This window comes from Tiliqua scincoides, chromosome 12, assembly GCF_035046505.1.
Source record: "Tiliqua scincoides isolate rTilSci1 chromosome 12, rTilSci1.hap2, whole genome shotgun sequence".
In the NCBI taxonomy this organism is placed as follows: domain Eukaryota; kingdom Metazoa; phylum Chordata; class Lepidosauria; order Squamata; family Scincidae; genus Tiliqua; species Tiliqua scincoides.
In genome coordinates this window covers 86,771-99,371 of record NC_089832.1, presented here as the reverse complement: position 1 = coordinate 99,371, position 12,601 = coordinate 86,771, and the positions used below count along the sequence as shown (strand labels likewise).

Genomic DNA, 12,601 nt, shown 5'->3' with positions numbered 1-12,601 from the left:
GAAGCCTCGGGGTGTGTGTGTGTGTCTGCACGAGCTGGGGGGAGGAGCTAGGGGCAGGCAGGACATGAGGGAGGATGCTCTCTTGGTGATCTCGGAACAGACGATTGGACAAATAGATGGCCTGAGTTTTTTTCTTCGGTGGACTTTTGTGGAGTTGCGCTGACTTGCATCTCAACTTGTTTCATTGGTGACACAATGACATCATTGCCTCATCACTCACACACACCGTCAGATTGCTTCCAGGGCAGCCATTTCTGGCCATTCGGAGCCTGGGGGCAGGAGTGCCCATTCATCACCAAATGCGGCACAGGCCACAGCTTGGGTGGCGCACCCATCGGTTTCTCCCAGGGCACATCACCTGGGACGAACCACCATCTGCCCCGCCTCCGCTTGATACACTACTAGGAGAGAGTGATAGGATCTTGATGTCTTAGTGGACTACAAACTAAACATTCCAGGGGCTGAGGCAGGATTATACAGCCAGAATTTTTTAAAATCAAAGTGAAATGGGGGTTATTTTTTTTAAGAGATATTCATTTTTCTCTTAATATTTTGATAACAGATGAACAGTAAGAAATTGATGCCAGAAATTTAAATTTTACATTTGGAATGTTATGTATATAATTTTGACAATTCAGCTATTTGAATTTATGCTCAGCTCTGGTGTGCACAATTCCTCTCCATTCCTCAGCACTTGGTACATCCGCAGATCCTCCATGTATTCACATTGGCCAAATGCTCTCTCCTGGAGGTCTCCCATTGCTCTTGCTTGGCCTGACCCTTGGCCCGTCACGCAGCGTAGCACACTTGTTCTGTCTGTTCTTTGCAGGGGTGACCACAGTGCTCACAATGACCACCATCAACACCCACCTGCGGGAGACCCTTCCCAAGATCCCGTACGTCAAAGCCATTGATGTCTATCTCATGGGCTGCTTTGTGTTTGTGTTTCTGGCACTGCTGGAGTATGCCTTTGTCAACTACATTTTCTTTGGGCGAGGCCCCCGGCAGCAGAAGAAGCAGAGTGAACGCATCAACAAGGCAAACAACGAGAGGCACCGATATGAGGAGAAGAGGGTGAGCCTGTTGCAGAACGGTGGCAAAGTGCCAGTTCCTTGCTCTGACCCTGACCCTAACCGTGGCCAAGGGTGGAGTTGGAGTTTCTTTAAAAGCCCTTTTGGGAGGCTGTGGTCTGCAGTGGAAGGGGGAGAGGGCTGTGCCACAGAAGAGCACAGCAGCAACCCTGCCCAGTTCCAAAGGAACTTCTCAGCCAAGGAAGTCCCAAGCACTCATTTTGCAGGAGAACCCGAGAGGCAGGGCTGTGCCCAGGCTGCAGAGAGCCTCTGTGGCTGAGCCGGGATCAGAGCCCCTCTTCCTCAGGTGAACTGGAATCCTTTCTGTTCTGCAGCATTTGCCTGAGTGGCCTCGCCTCAGGTCAGCCTCACCATTAGTGTGCCAGTGGCTCCTGTTCAGGTGTTTGGTGGACTCAGTCTGAGATGACAGAACCCTTCTTGTTCTGGGAGGTGGTCAGCAGTAGCAGGTATCCCACCTTCTGTCTGTGAACCTCAGCAGGTGGAACGGTGTGGATTTGCTCCCTCACGGTCCTGCTGCAGACTCACGAGCAGAACTGCTGGAGCAGAGCAACCAGATGCAGCAGTTGCTCAGGTGCCACTTAAAAGGCAGTTGGAATTCTCAGTCTGCGCAATGTCTCTTGTCTCTTCTAGGTGGATCCATATGGGAACATCCTTCTCAGCACCCTGGAAATGAACAACGAGTTACTGGCTACGGACAGGATGAGCACAGTGGGGGACTCCCGAAACTCTGTCATGTCCTTTGAAGGATCTGGAATTCAGTTCCGCAAACAGCTGGCTTCCCGAGATGGCTTTGGACATCACCCCACCTTAGACCGCCACGTTCCACTGGCCCACCACGCTGGTGCCCGCAATCGTGCCAACTGCCGGCTCCGTCGGCGGTCTTCGAAGCTGAAGCTCAAAATCCCGGACCTGGCAGATGTCAGCACCATTGACAAGTGGTCGAGGATCATTTTCCCCATCACCTTTGGATTCTTCAACCTGGTTTACTGGTTGTACTATGTAAATTGATGCCTGCAGGTTCCAGACAACATAGGGAAAGACGCTCAAACGACAACAACCACCACACAGGAGTGCTGCAGTCTTTGGGTTTTTCTCCTCGTTTTGACAAAATACTCAGTTCTCACCCCACTCCCGGCTTTGGTTTAAGTTTCTCCTAAATGTTGCTTCTCTGGTCAGCACATTAAGTACATTCAGAATGTGTGCAGCAGGGAAACGGGTTTGTGGAGGGGGAGGGTCTGGCTGTCGAGGCAAAGCAGGGTCGTCCTCTGCTTCTTCAGTCTCTTCTTCATTCTGGTTTTTTTCAGTTTCTTGCTGGATGAACTTGGAACCCCCCCACTTGCCCCCTTTAAAACTGCACACATTATTGAAGTTGATTGAGTAAAGGGGGGCACTGAACAAGTTAATCTCCAAATGGATTGCCACCTGCACAGCCATCAGCACCATTCACTCACAACTCTCTCATCGGCTGTGCTTGGCGTCATTCCTTGCCTGATTTCTTCCTCCCCTTTCTTTTTTGCTCCCTCATTTATTCCTTTGATAGAAGGAACTACATTCTCACATTGTTTGAGCATCCCAGATCTTAGCTCTGTTTCATAAGGATCTTTCTACAAACAAGGGAATCGTCGTTTTGCAAATATTTGGGCAGAAACAGTTACTGAAGGGAGGGAGAACAACTGGGGGAAAAGCGCAGATCCAATTCCAAGACCAGACTACAAGCTGCCTTTTCCCAGACATCAGGAATTTGGGAGCTGCTTTTTTTGCCCCATGTGTGTGTGTGTGTGTGTGTGTGTGTGTGTGTGTGTGAGTGAGTGTGAGTGTGAGTGTGAGTGAGTGACAGACAGAGAGAGAGATCATGCAGATGTGCTCGGGGAGAGGGGTTTGAAATATATTTTGCAGAAGGAGGATTATGGTGTCATATACCTGAGAAGCATTAGTGTGGAGAGTCCTGTGTGTGTGTTGTCAGTTCCAGGAATTTAGGGGTACACCTTAGTCTCAGGAGGCAGGTGCAAGCAGCTAATTTCAGCAGCCTTTGTGAAAATTACACAGGTGATGCCTGCCCTTTTCTCAACAGTGTCCCTAACATGGGGGGAGGGACCTAGGGAGACATGTCATGGAGATTGTCTGCAGTGGTGGCAAAAGAGCCTCAGAGTTAGCTTTGGAATGGGGAGCTTGCTCTGGCTTTCCCTTCACTGTGTGGAAAGCTAAAGAGGGTTTTTAGTGCCAGAGAAGCTGGTACGTGATCCCTCATCAAGCTTCTGCAGCAAAGGAAGAACTGTGGTCTTTCGAGCAGACATTGGATTCCCACCTTGAACTAGACTAGTGTGCTGACTCAACAGGCATTGCCAAAATGATGACTCTTGTTCCCTGGGATGATCACAGAAGACCCAAAGTATCACAGGCATGTGGGAAGCCTCCCAGCTCAGCGCTGGGACTGAAGCAGTGACACAAAGCTTTGTCTTCACCTGGTCTCGAACATTAGTTGCCACGTTTTCAAGTTTCATTAGGAATTTCATGAAGGGGTTTAGGACCCCGGGCCTAAAAATGTCCCCTCTTTGCATGCATCAAATATGATGTAAAAAGCAAACTCAGATAAGGGGCAGCCCAAAAGCATTCAATAGGAAGGAATGACGGTTGTTCTCTGCTATGCTCCTTCCATACTTGCATTGTCTTTTTCAGTCTTCACCGTTTTCCTTTGCTTTCCCCTGCCCCCACCCATCCTTGGTACAACAAGCCAAGAACTGAACGTCTCTCCAAAGTCAGTGGATCTTCTGCCTCATCAGGTGACAGATGCAAATGCTGTGAGCAGCATCATGAAGGGTTTATGATATGCCAGAAACAAACTGCATAATCACATTTAGTGTGAAATGGTTTTCTCCCCTGCTGTTGAGAGATCTCCCACTAGCTGCACATGCCCCCCCGCTCCCCCCCCCCGCAGTGCAGGAGGTCTGCTTTCCTCTCTCTCGAGACCAGACACCTGCAGGCAGCTTTCCATTCGCAGCCCGTCATTCTGCTCCTGGTCAGCTCCAGTTGTGACGGTCTTTGTGAATTTGGAAGTGCTTGCACACACCAGCTGCTTCCTCCAGCAGTGCGCGCCCAGAAGCACTGGCTCCAGCTTTTCCTGTACTGGAGAGGATGACCTAGTTGTGTTCACACAACATACGTTGCAGTGCAAGCCTGCGCACTGTGATGAGGGGCTGGAGACAGATGCAGAGCAACCTTCACAGTAGTGACCCACTGCTTCTCACCTTTTGAATACATGGTCAGGTCTCTGTCCATTGTTGAAGCTGCCACTTGTGCCAAACCAGTTCTGTATCCGTTGTTCATGACTTCACTCAAGGACTCACTGGACCATCTTCCTGACAGTTCAAGAGAGGACCAAGCCTCCAGGGCATTGCTTTGTCTTGCCAGCAAGAGCTTCACCTGTCATCTCTGTGCCTCAATGCTCTATTCATTTCCCCCTCTTACATAGTGGGAGGAGCTGTTCCACTTTCTCCCTGGCCATGCTCACCATCTTAGAGGCAGTGCTTCCAGATATGCTTGCCGCCTTGTCTAAGCCTTCTGAATCCATGTGTTGCTTGGACTTTGTGAAGTTCTCATGTGTTACTTGGGTGACACTGAGGCCGCGGCCAGGTACCAGAGAGCAGTCGTGTGCAAGTGAAGCTGGTGAGGAGTGCCTGCAGGGCTGGGTATAGAATTGCTTGGCAGCACTGCTAGGCTCACCTGTTTGCCTCTGAGAGACTTGGAGCAGGCGGGGGGGGGGAGAGTGCCCCCCCCCACAATGTTCTAGACTAGTCTGCAACCCAGTGTAGAATTTATCAATTCTCAAATGCCTTTTTGCCAGAAGCAGAGGTGAGGAGGACGGGGGGACGGGGACATGTCTGAAATCTCAGGGCAGCTGTTCGGCCAACATGCAGGCTTCATTTTCTGCTGCTAGCACAAAATCATGCCGCCTCTCAGGGACTTTAATGAACTGGAAACTCTCATCATTCTACCAGCCCCTCTTTCTCCATGCTTCGCTCCTTCTGGGGAGAGAAACAGAAGTGAAATACATGTGAAATCAGACAGTGCAAAAGATGACAAAATGCAGCTGAAGGTGAAGGATGTGCTGTGCTTTGGGAGTCAATGCTGCACCCATAAATCTGCTTATCATTGGACAGGAGAAGTCCACAGTGCATGAAGTGAATGGGACTGTCGGTTGGTCTTCACAGACATCTGGCATCTGAGCTAACATGGCTATCTCAGGGATGTGCATGTCTGGCAACAAGATGGGGCAATGGCCCAGGCTCAACAGTTTCTCTGTTGTTGACAACGACGACCAGCAAGGTTCACTACCCAAAAGCTGAGCCACATGGGTTAAAGGCCGGGACACTCGGAGAGACGAGGGTGGGGCACATTAGATATCTGAGATTTGCATTAGTTCATCAGAGATGTAATGAAGTCCCTTGGTCCCCAGTGACAGTGCAGTCCTGGTGATTGTGTCACCACCATCTCCTTGTCCCCGCAAAGACTTACCAGGCTTCTCAAACTCCTGGTGAGTTTGAGAGTGGCTGGGTTAGTGGCATGTCAGAGTCTACAGTGGAGTGGCATCTTACACGAGGTTTAGTTTTTAAAGTCAAGCAAAAATTATGTATAGTCAAAATTACCCTTGAAATCCCTAATCATTTGTGTTTAGGACCCAAAAAAATGTACCCAAAAAATTGGGTTAAAAATGTACTCTTATCTTCCATGCTAGAATCGCACTAGGAGAGGCTTGCAGGAACTCAGACTGACTGGGGAGCAGCAGATTCGTGACTCCCATCTCAGGCTATTGTGAGGAATGGTGAGCAGAGCAGCGGCCCGCGTGGTGTGAATGGTTTGTTGAGTGCAGATAGTTGAATTTGGATATACTGAATGTGTGTCTCATCAGAGCCCATGACATTTGTGATGGGTGGAGCTGACCTTGGGCTTGGAGGGGGAAGCAGCGTGGCATGCAGTTGTAAAGAGGGTATTTACTAAGTTGGGTGGACCAGGGTGGTCTTCAGCAGAGGGGCTATAATTGCATCTGGCTGACGGCAGGCGCCAAAGAATGGAGTAAGACTGCGCCAGCAGCCCCTGCTTCCCAGATCATGTGCCGTGGCTGACCATGTGGGGGAATGGAGTGGTTTCATCAGGCATGACAGTCAGGGAATTGTTTAGTGGGAGTGAGGACTGGGGTCTGTGGGGAAGGGGTGGGTGGAGGTAGTTGTACCAGCTTTTGTTTTGTGGTGGTTTATTCCATGATGTCTTGTAACCCAAATGATCTTTGTTCTGTGACTTCGGGAAAGGTGGACAGAACAGCTGTCCAAGAATCAATTCTTGGGAGAGATTAGCGCAGGCATTTTGAACAGCAAATGTGAGGGCTGAGAAAGGGGGGAGTCAGCATGAGGGGCTGGAATGAAGGGATAACCAAACCATCAAGAGCACCAGGGTTGGGTCGCTCCTTGCACGGTGATGGAAGTGCCAAAATTGTGTTCCCAACTGCAAAGAGCCCCAAAACAATAGTGCACGTGTCTGGTCCCACCTGGCAGTCTGGCGAGTGGCTTCCAGTGCAAGCCTGTGCCTGCTCTCAGAAGTGCCTTCCTGGGAAGTCAGTGAGACTTGTCCCAAGGGTAGTGTGCAGAGGACTGCAGGCTTTGGAGGGTGAGAGTTAAGTGGAAAGTGGCAGTCGCTTTGCCCCGTTACCAGGCCAGTGATGTTCCACTTCATACCCCTTTTGCTTGCACAGCGTGCCAAGGAGTGAACTCTTGGAAGGGGCCTCTAAAAATTCCACTCCGAGCAAGGCACCTTCCTGTGCTGACTTTCCTTAGAGGAGCAAGCCCCTTGTCTACCTTTGTCAGGTGGTTTTTCCAAAACTCAGAACGTGGGGTGGTTGTATTGTCATAGCCATGCTGGGACCCTGGTGTCAGCTGTTCTGGCTTGCCTCATGCTCCTTCCCAATTATGCAGATATAGGGGGGAAGCACTTCCCTCCCCCAAGCAGAAGGAGCCTTGCATGAGATGCTGATGTCAATTAGCTCAAACATTAGCCGAGAGTTGCAGGTGAAGATGGGACAGAGTCAGCATATAAGACCTAAAAGGAGAACGAGGCTCTGACAATGGTGGTGGGAGGGCCTGGGAAGAGAGCAGAGCCAGGCCTTCTATCCAGACTGCGCACAGGAAGACTGCTGTCTTGACCACTGTGCACAGCTTCCTGTGAGAGGATTCCAGAGTGGAGCAATTGACAGACACAAAGCAAGATTGTGCAGGGTGTGTGTGTGTGTGTGTGAGAGAGAGAGAGAGAAATAGTACTGGACTTGATGGGGGAATCACTAAAGCATCAACCTTGTACCAATCTTGGACGCATGCATCCTCAGTCAAAACGTTACTTGCCTGAATTTTGGCTCTGGACACCCCCAATTTGATGTGCATCCAAGTTTGAAGTGTGAAAACTAACAATTTCAGCATTTCTCATGAAAATGGAATGAAATATAAAAATTTTAAAAATTGAAAATACTCAACAGATTAATCTGATTAATCCCAGAGTTAAATGGCAGTTCCCTATATCTGAAACTTCACATCCAATGAAAGATCATTTTACCAGACCATGGGTGCAATCCTAACCAATTTTCCAGCACTGGCCTAGCTGCAATGCAGATCCAAGGTAAGGTAACAAACATGCCCTTACCTTGAGGAGGCCCCCTTGACTGCCTCCCCACTGCAGGATGCATTGGCACAGCTATGTCAGTGCTGGAAAGTTGGTTAGGATTGCGCCCCATGTTGCACTTCTGATCTACACTATTAAAAGAGAGAAAAGGCCGTCCTCGCCCCAGCACTGTCTCTTCTAGTGGCTGGTTGCTGGTGTCTCTCTTGCATCTTTTTAGATTGTGAGCCCTTTTGGGACAGGGAGCCATTTAATTATTTGATTTTCTCTGTAAACCGCTTTGTGAACTTATTTTTTTTGTTGAAAAGCAGTATATAAATACTGTTAATAATAATATAATTATGACAGCAACTCATTAGTGCAGCCCTAGTTGCTAAGGGCTTGGATGAAGTAAATGTGTAGGTTTGTGAGAGATCATACTGTGAACTAGGGAAGTGGCAAGGAGGATGCACACTGATCTTCAGAGGAAAGGACTAGTGCCCCCCCCCACTTTTGGTGGTCTTCCTGTTCGTGTCACCCTTTTGTGTGCACACCAAGTATCCATCTTGCAGTCCTTCCTAATGACCACTGGACTGAATGGTGACTTCCTTGCCACACCCCAATGACCTTTTTTGAACTGGCTTTTTAGTACAGAATGTGATCGTGAGCAGAGCTGCCTTTTGCAGACTGAGACAGTGTGAGATTCAAAACACACTTTAAAAGTGGGTTGCAAATATCAGTGTGCAACCATCACAGGTGAACAGGGGCCTGCTTCACTGCACAAGCAGACTCTGCTACCATTTGTTGGATATTTGAAGCTCTTTATTGGCTGGCAAAGGTGTCTAGATACCTGTCTCCTACAGCATGTACATGCTGTTGCAAACTGGTGGGTTGCTACCCACTAGTTTGTGTAAAGGTCCCCTGGTCCCTGGAAGGGGCAAGGGCAGTGAACGCAAAGCACTTCTGGCTTTCAGGAGGTGCTTTGCAATCATGAAGTTTGAAGATTCTAAGCCTCCGGAGCCCTGCAGAGGGTTGTGCAGGGCTCCCCACTACTGGAGCCTGCAGTGAGTGAAAGTGAAAGCACCCTCCCCCCACTTAGCGACATGATCCTGGGGATTGTGTTGCTGCCCTAGCCCCTCCCCCCAAAGACTCAGGGAGTAAAGCTCCCTAAAAGTTTGAGAACCACTGCACTAGAGCTTTGAGGGAAGAGAGAGAACCAGGAAGGAACTGTTGAACAGGCCTCAGGATTCTTGCAAGAACCTTGCAAGATGAAAGAGTTGTGTTTGCAAGAGAAGGAAGGAAGGAGGAGGGATGTGATCGGACAGAGCTGAGTCTCAGGCAAAGCTCCTCAATGGCTTTGCCCCACAAAGAGAAACAGCTTCTCTCTCTTTCTGTCTTTGCTCCAGCAAGGCCTGGGATCTGTGAGAGGCATCAGGATTGAATGGTGCAATGGTTCTCAGAGGATGTCTGTCTATGCGATCAGCCTCCTTGTGTCTGAAGAGCTCCCTTTCAGACCCCTGGTAGAGACTGGCCATTCCTGAAATGCTTCTGAGTGAAGCTGAGGCTGGCTCCACATGGGATCTTCATGAAATGCTAGTCCAAAACTTTTGCATGGACAGTGTGCTGTTGCCATGCTGGCTACAAAGAATGAGGCCTGCCAGATGTGATCGGACCTGGACCCTCTTGCAATTTGGATCCAGTTGCTCCTCCTTAAAAACTGGAAATGCTGCAATGGACCCTGGGCTTCTGCATCTTTAGTACTTCTGTAGAGACATTTTGGCAGGGGCAGCTTGTTGTGCAGGGATGAGAAATACTGGGCGTCCACTTTTAGGGTTCCCCTGTTCCCTCTTCCCAGATGGGTTCTCAAGGCTCATTTGAGCTTTCCACTGAGATTTCCATTGTAACCATCTCTTGTTCAGCCAGGAGCAGGAAGAACTTCCTTTTACAGGACTGAATCAAAGCAAGACAATACTTTTAGACTCCTGTTTAGAACCCAGGTCAGTAGTTTTAGAGGAGACCCAGGAGACAGAATCTGTACAGATGTCTTTGTGATGAAAGAGAATGTGGCACTTTTTAATGGGTGAAGCAGTTGACGGTGCAAAAACACATGCACAAAATCCTCCATTCCACCCACTGAATAGGTTTGTGGAAGGTGAAGTCTTTTGTACTCTTACAAAAAGGACAGCAGTCTCCCGTCACCTGTTACTGACCCTCTGTAGCAATTGCTTACTCTCCAGGTGCAAGAAGCAACAGCAGTCTAGTCCAACCAAAACTGCAAGCAAACACGGGAGGGGTAAAGAACTGAAGTAATGCTTCAAAAGGGTTGCCACTCAGGTCATTTTTCAGGGCAGTACTGAGAAGTCATTGGACAAGGTGGTGGTGATATCAGGTACAGAAGGAAACCTCAGTTGCAACCTGACAGCTGATGACATGGTGCCATTTCTCCCTGACTCCGGTGAGTTTTCCCAGATAAGCAACTGGGGTGGGACCACACAATAGTTACAGCTGGTGAGCAAACTTAGCTAGTACAGCCATCAACTGAAAAATAGACATTGGCTGTAAAATGCCACACCCTGATATGGATTGACTTGGATTGGAGGACAGCAAAGCTGCTCCTTAAACTGCAAGAACAAGTCATTACTAATCAGAAGACAAGGTAGGCAAGCTGCTGAGTTTGAGCCCAATCCGGGGCTCCTAGTGCTGGCCCTTCGCCGGCACCGAGTGACACCAATTTGCCATAAGGCATGCCCGTGACACTTGGCGCCAGGTCAGCACAGGCACCAGCTCAGCATCAGTCCACGCTGAACCCAGAGCCACCTGGAAGCATGCTGCATGCCACCTGGAGCAAGGGAAGAGCTCTGGGTGGCAGAGAGGTTTGTTGGGCAAGGGGGAGGCGTTCTGGGGGAGAGGGCAGGGCGGAGGAGCGGGATGGGAGGGGTGAAGCTCTGCTGGATCCAGAACCTCACGTTGGGTCTTCTGGTCCAATTCAGGGCCTCTCAACTCTGTGTCAGCTTTTGAGTAGCCCCATTGTGGGGCCTGTGCCCTTACGTGGGGAAAGGGGACAAATGCCAGTGGCTGCCTGCCATGCATAGGATGCAGTGGCAGCCGTTTTGGTGCCACTGCTCCTCTGGGTGCCAGGCAGCCCAGAATTGGGCTGTAAGGCTACAGTCCTATCTTGACCCACCTAGGAGTGAGCCCCACTGAGAATGGGACTTACTTCTGAGTAGACACGCATAGAATTGGGCTGTAAGATGCATCCATCTTTTTGGCTGCTAATGAAGATCCTCTGTATCTGGGAGACACAAAATTAAATGAGGGAGAGGCGGGAAATGTGCGTAGTTGCAGCAGGAACTGCTGAGCGTCACCTTCACCCTTCTCTGAACGGCTCCTTTGCATCCTGTACAGTGTTTCCAAAATGAAAAAGAAAACACCCGTTTTTATGACCTTTCTTTGATTTGCATTTTTCTGCATGAAAAGTCCTTGACCTTTGTCTTTTCCACGAAAGCAGGTTCTGCTTCAGACATGTACAAACAGAAAGGAAATAATGTTTCTAGCAAAGTGATTTAGATGTAGACTTTTTGTATAAAAAGGCAAGAAAAACAAAAAAAAACACAAAGAAATAAAATAAAATGACCTAAAGAGCCATCTTTGTCTACTCTACAGGTATGGAAACTGACTGGTGAGCACTCACTTCCTGTTCCCAAGCAGCACTTCCTGCAATCGGAGCCATCGGAAACCCACCCTCTGCGGAAGGAGAGCGGCCGGGACAGGAAGTGGGGTTTCACCAGGCACTTCATGTACGTCCTTCAGAAACTGACTCCTTTGAGAGATCTGTTGGCTTTTCTTTTTTGTGATCCTGTTTCTTTCACAGGACAGTTTTTGGAAGACGACAATGAACTAATGTTGAAAAACAGACTTGAAAATAGTTTACAGTTTTGTACAAAACATGATCAATCGTGACAAAAATTGTTTTTTTTAATGAGCATAACAGTGCCAAACAGATGTAATGTGTACATTCATGTCTTTCTTTTGTTATTTTGAAAAAGGTCACACTCGCACTCTCTCTCTCTCTCTCTCTCTCTCTCTCACACACACACACACACACACACACACACACACACACACCCTCTTTTTTAAGCAAATGGAAATCTACATGGACTAAAATGTATTTTAAAATTGTTAAATATCAATTGGTCAGGAATCTTTCTTGATTTTTTTTCTAACCCTAAAGAGAAATGACGCTTTCAAATACAGCCTTGAAAGAAGACCAGGCTCCTTCTTTTCTGTCTCCCTCTGAATGCAGAATGTTTGTTCTGTAGATGTTGTTGTTCAAGTTTGGATGTTTGTTCAGAAGTCCCATATGGGAAGTGGAGCCCTACAGATGACCCACATTCAGCCAATGGGCCTTCAAGGACCCGTAAGTGTGAATTGGCTATGTGCAGTGTTGTGCTTTGTCTCCAGGGGTTCTGTGTTCCTGCAAGAAAGGGAAGTACATCCGGCAGCTTTTGACGGGGTGATGCTGTCACAGCTGAGGTGATGTACTGCAAAGTTGCACCAATATCACTGCTATGTTGATGCAATATCAGGGTAACTTATCCTAAGGCCATCCAGGATAAGGGGAAGGAGTAAGAACATAAGAACAGTCCCACTGGATCAGGCCATAGGCCCATCTAGTCCAGCTTCCTGTATCTCACAGCGGCCCACCAAATGCCTCAGGGAGCACACCAGATAACAAGAAGACCTGTAAGGCCTCCTGGGAATTGTAGTTAAGAACATAAGAACAGTCCCACTGGATCAGGCCAGAGGCCCATCTAGTCCAGCTTCCTGTATCTCACAGCGGCCCACCAAATGCCCCAGGGAGCACACCAGATAAC

At 48.8% G+C, this 12,601-nt stretch overlaps 1 protein-coding gene across 2 annotated transcripts in view; it reads left to right on the top strand.

The window, feature by feature from the left end:
- LOC136663243 (gamma-aminobutyric acid receptor subunit beta-4) overlaps positions 1-2,099 on the top strand; it is a 65,435-nt gene extending 63,336 nt beyond the window's left edge. Inside the window, exons 8-9 of one of the 2 annotated variants that reach the window (XM_066640233.1) lie at positions 830-1,074; positions 1,722-2,099. In XM_066640233.1, the coding sequence (XP_066496330.1) occupies positions 830-1,074; positions 1,722-2,099 (623 nt within the window). Of the gene's footprint in view, positions 1-829; positions 1,102-1,721 lie in introns of both variants that reach the window. The other variant, XM_066640232.1, reaches the window with a different exon arrangement.
- Positions 2,100-12,601: the final 10,502 nt, after the last annotated feature.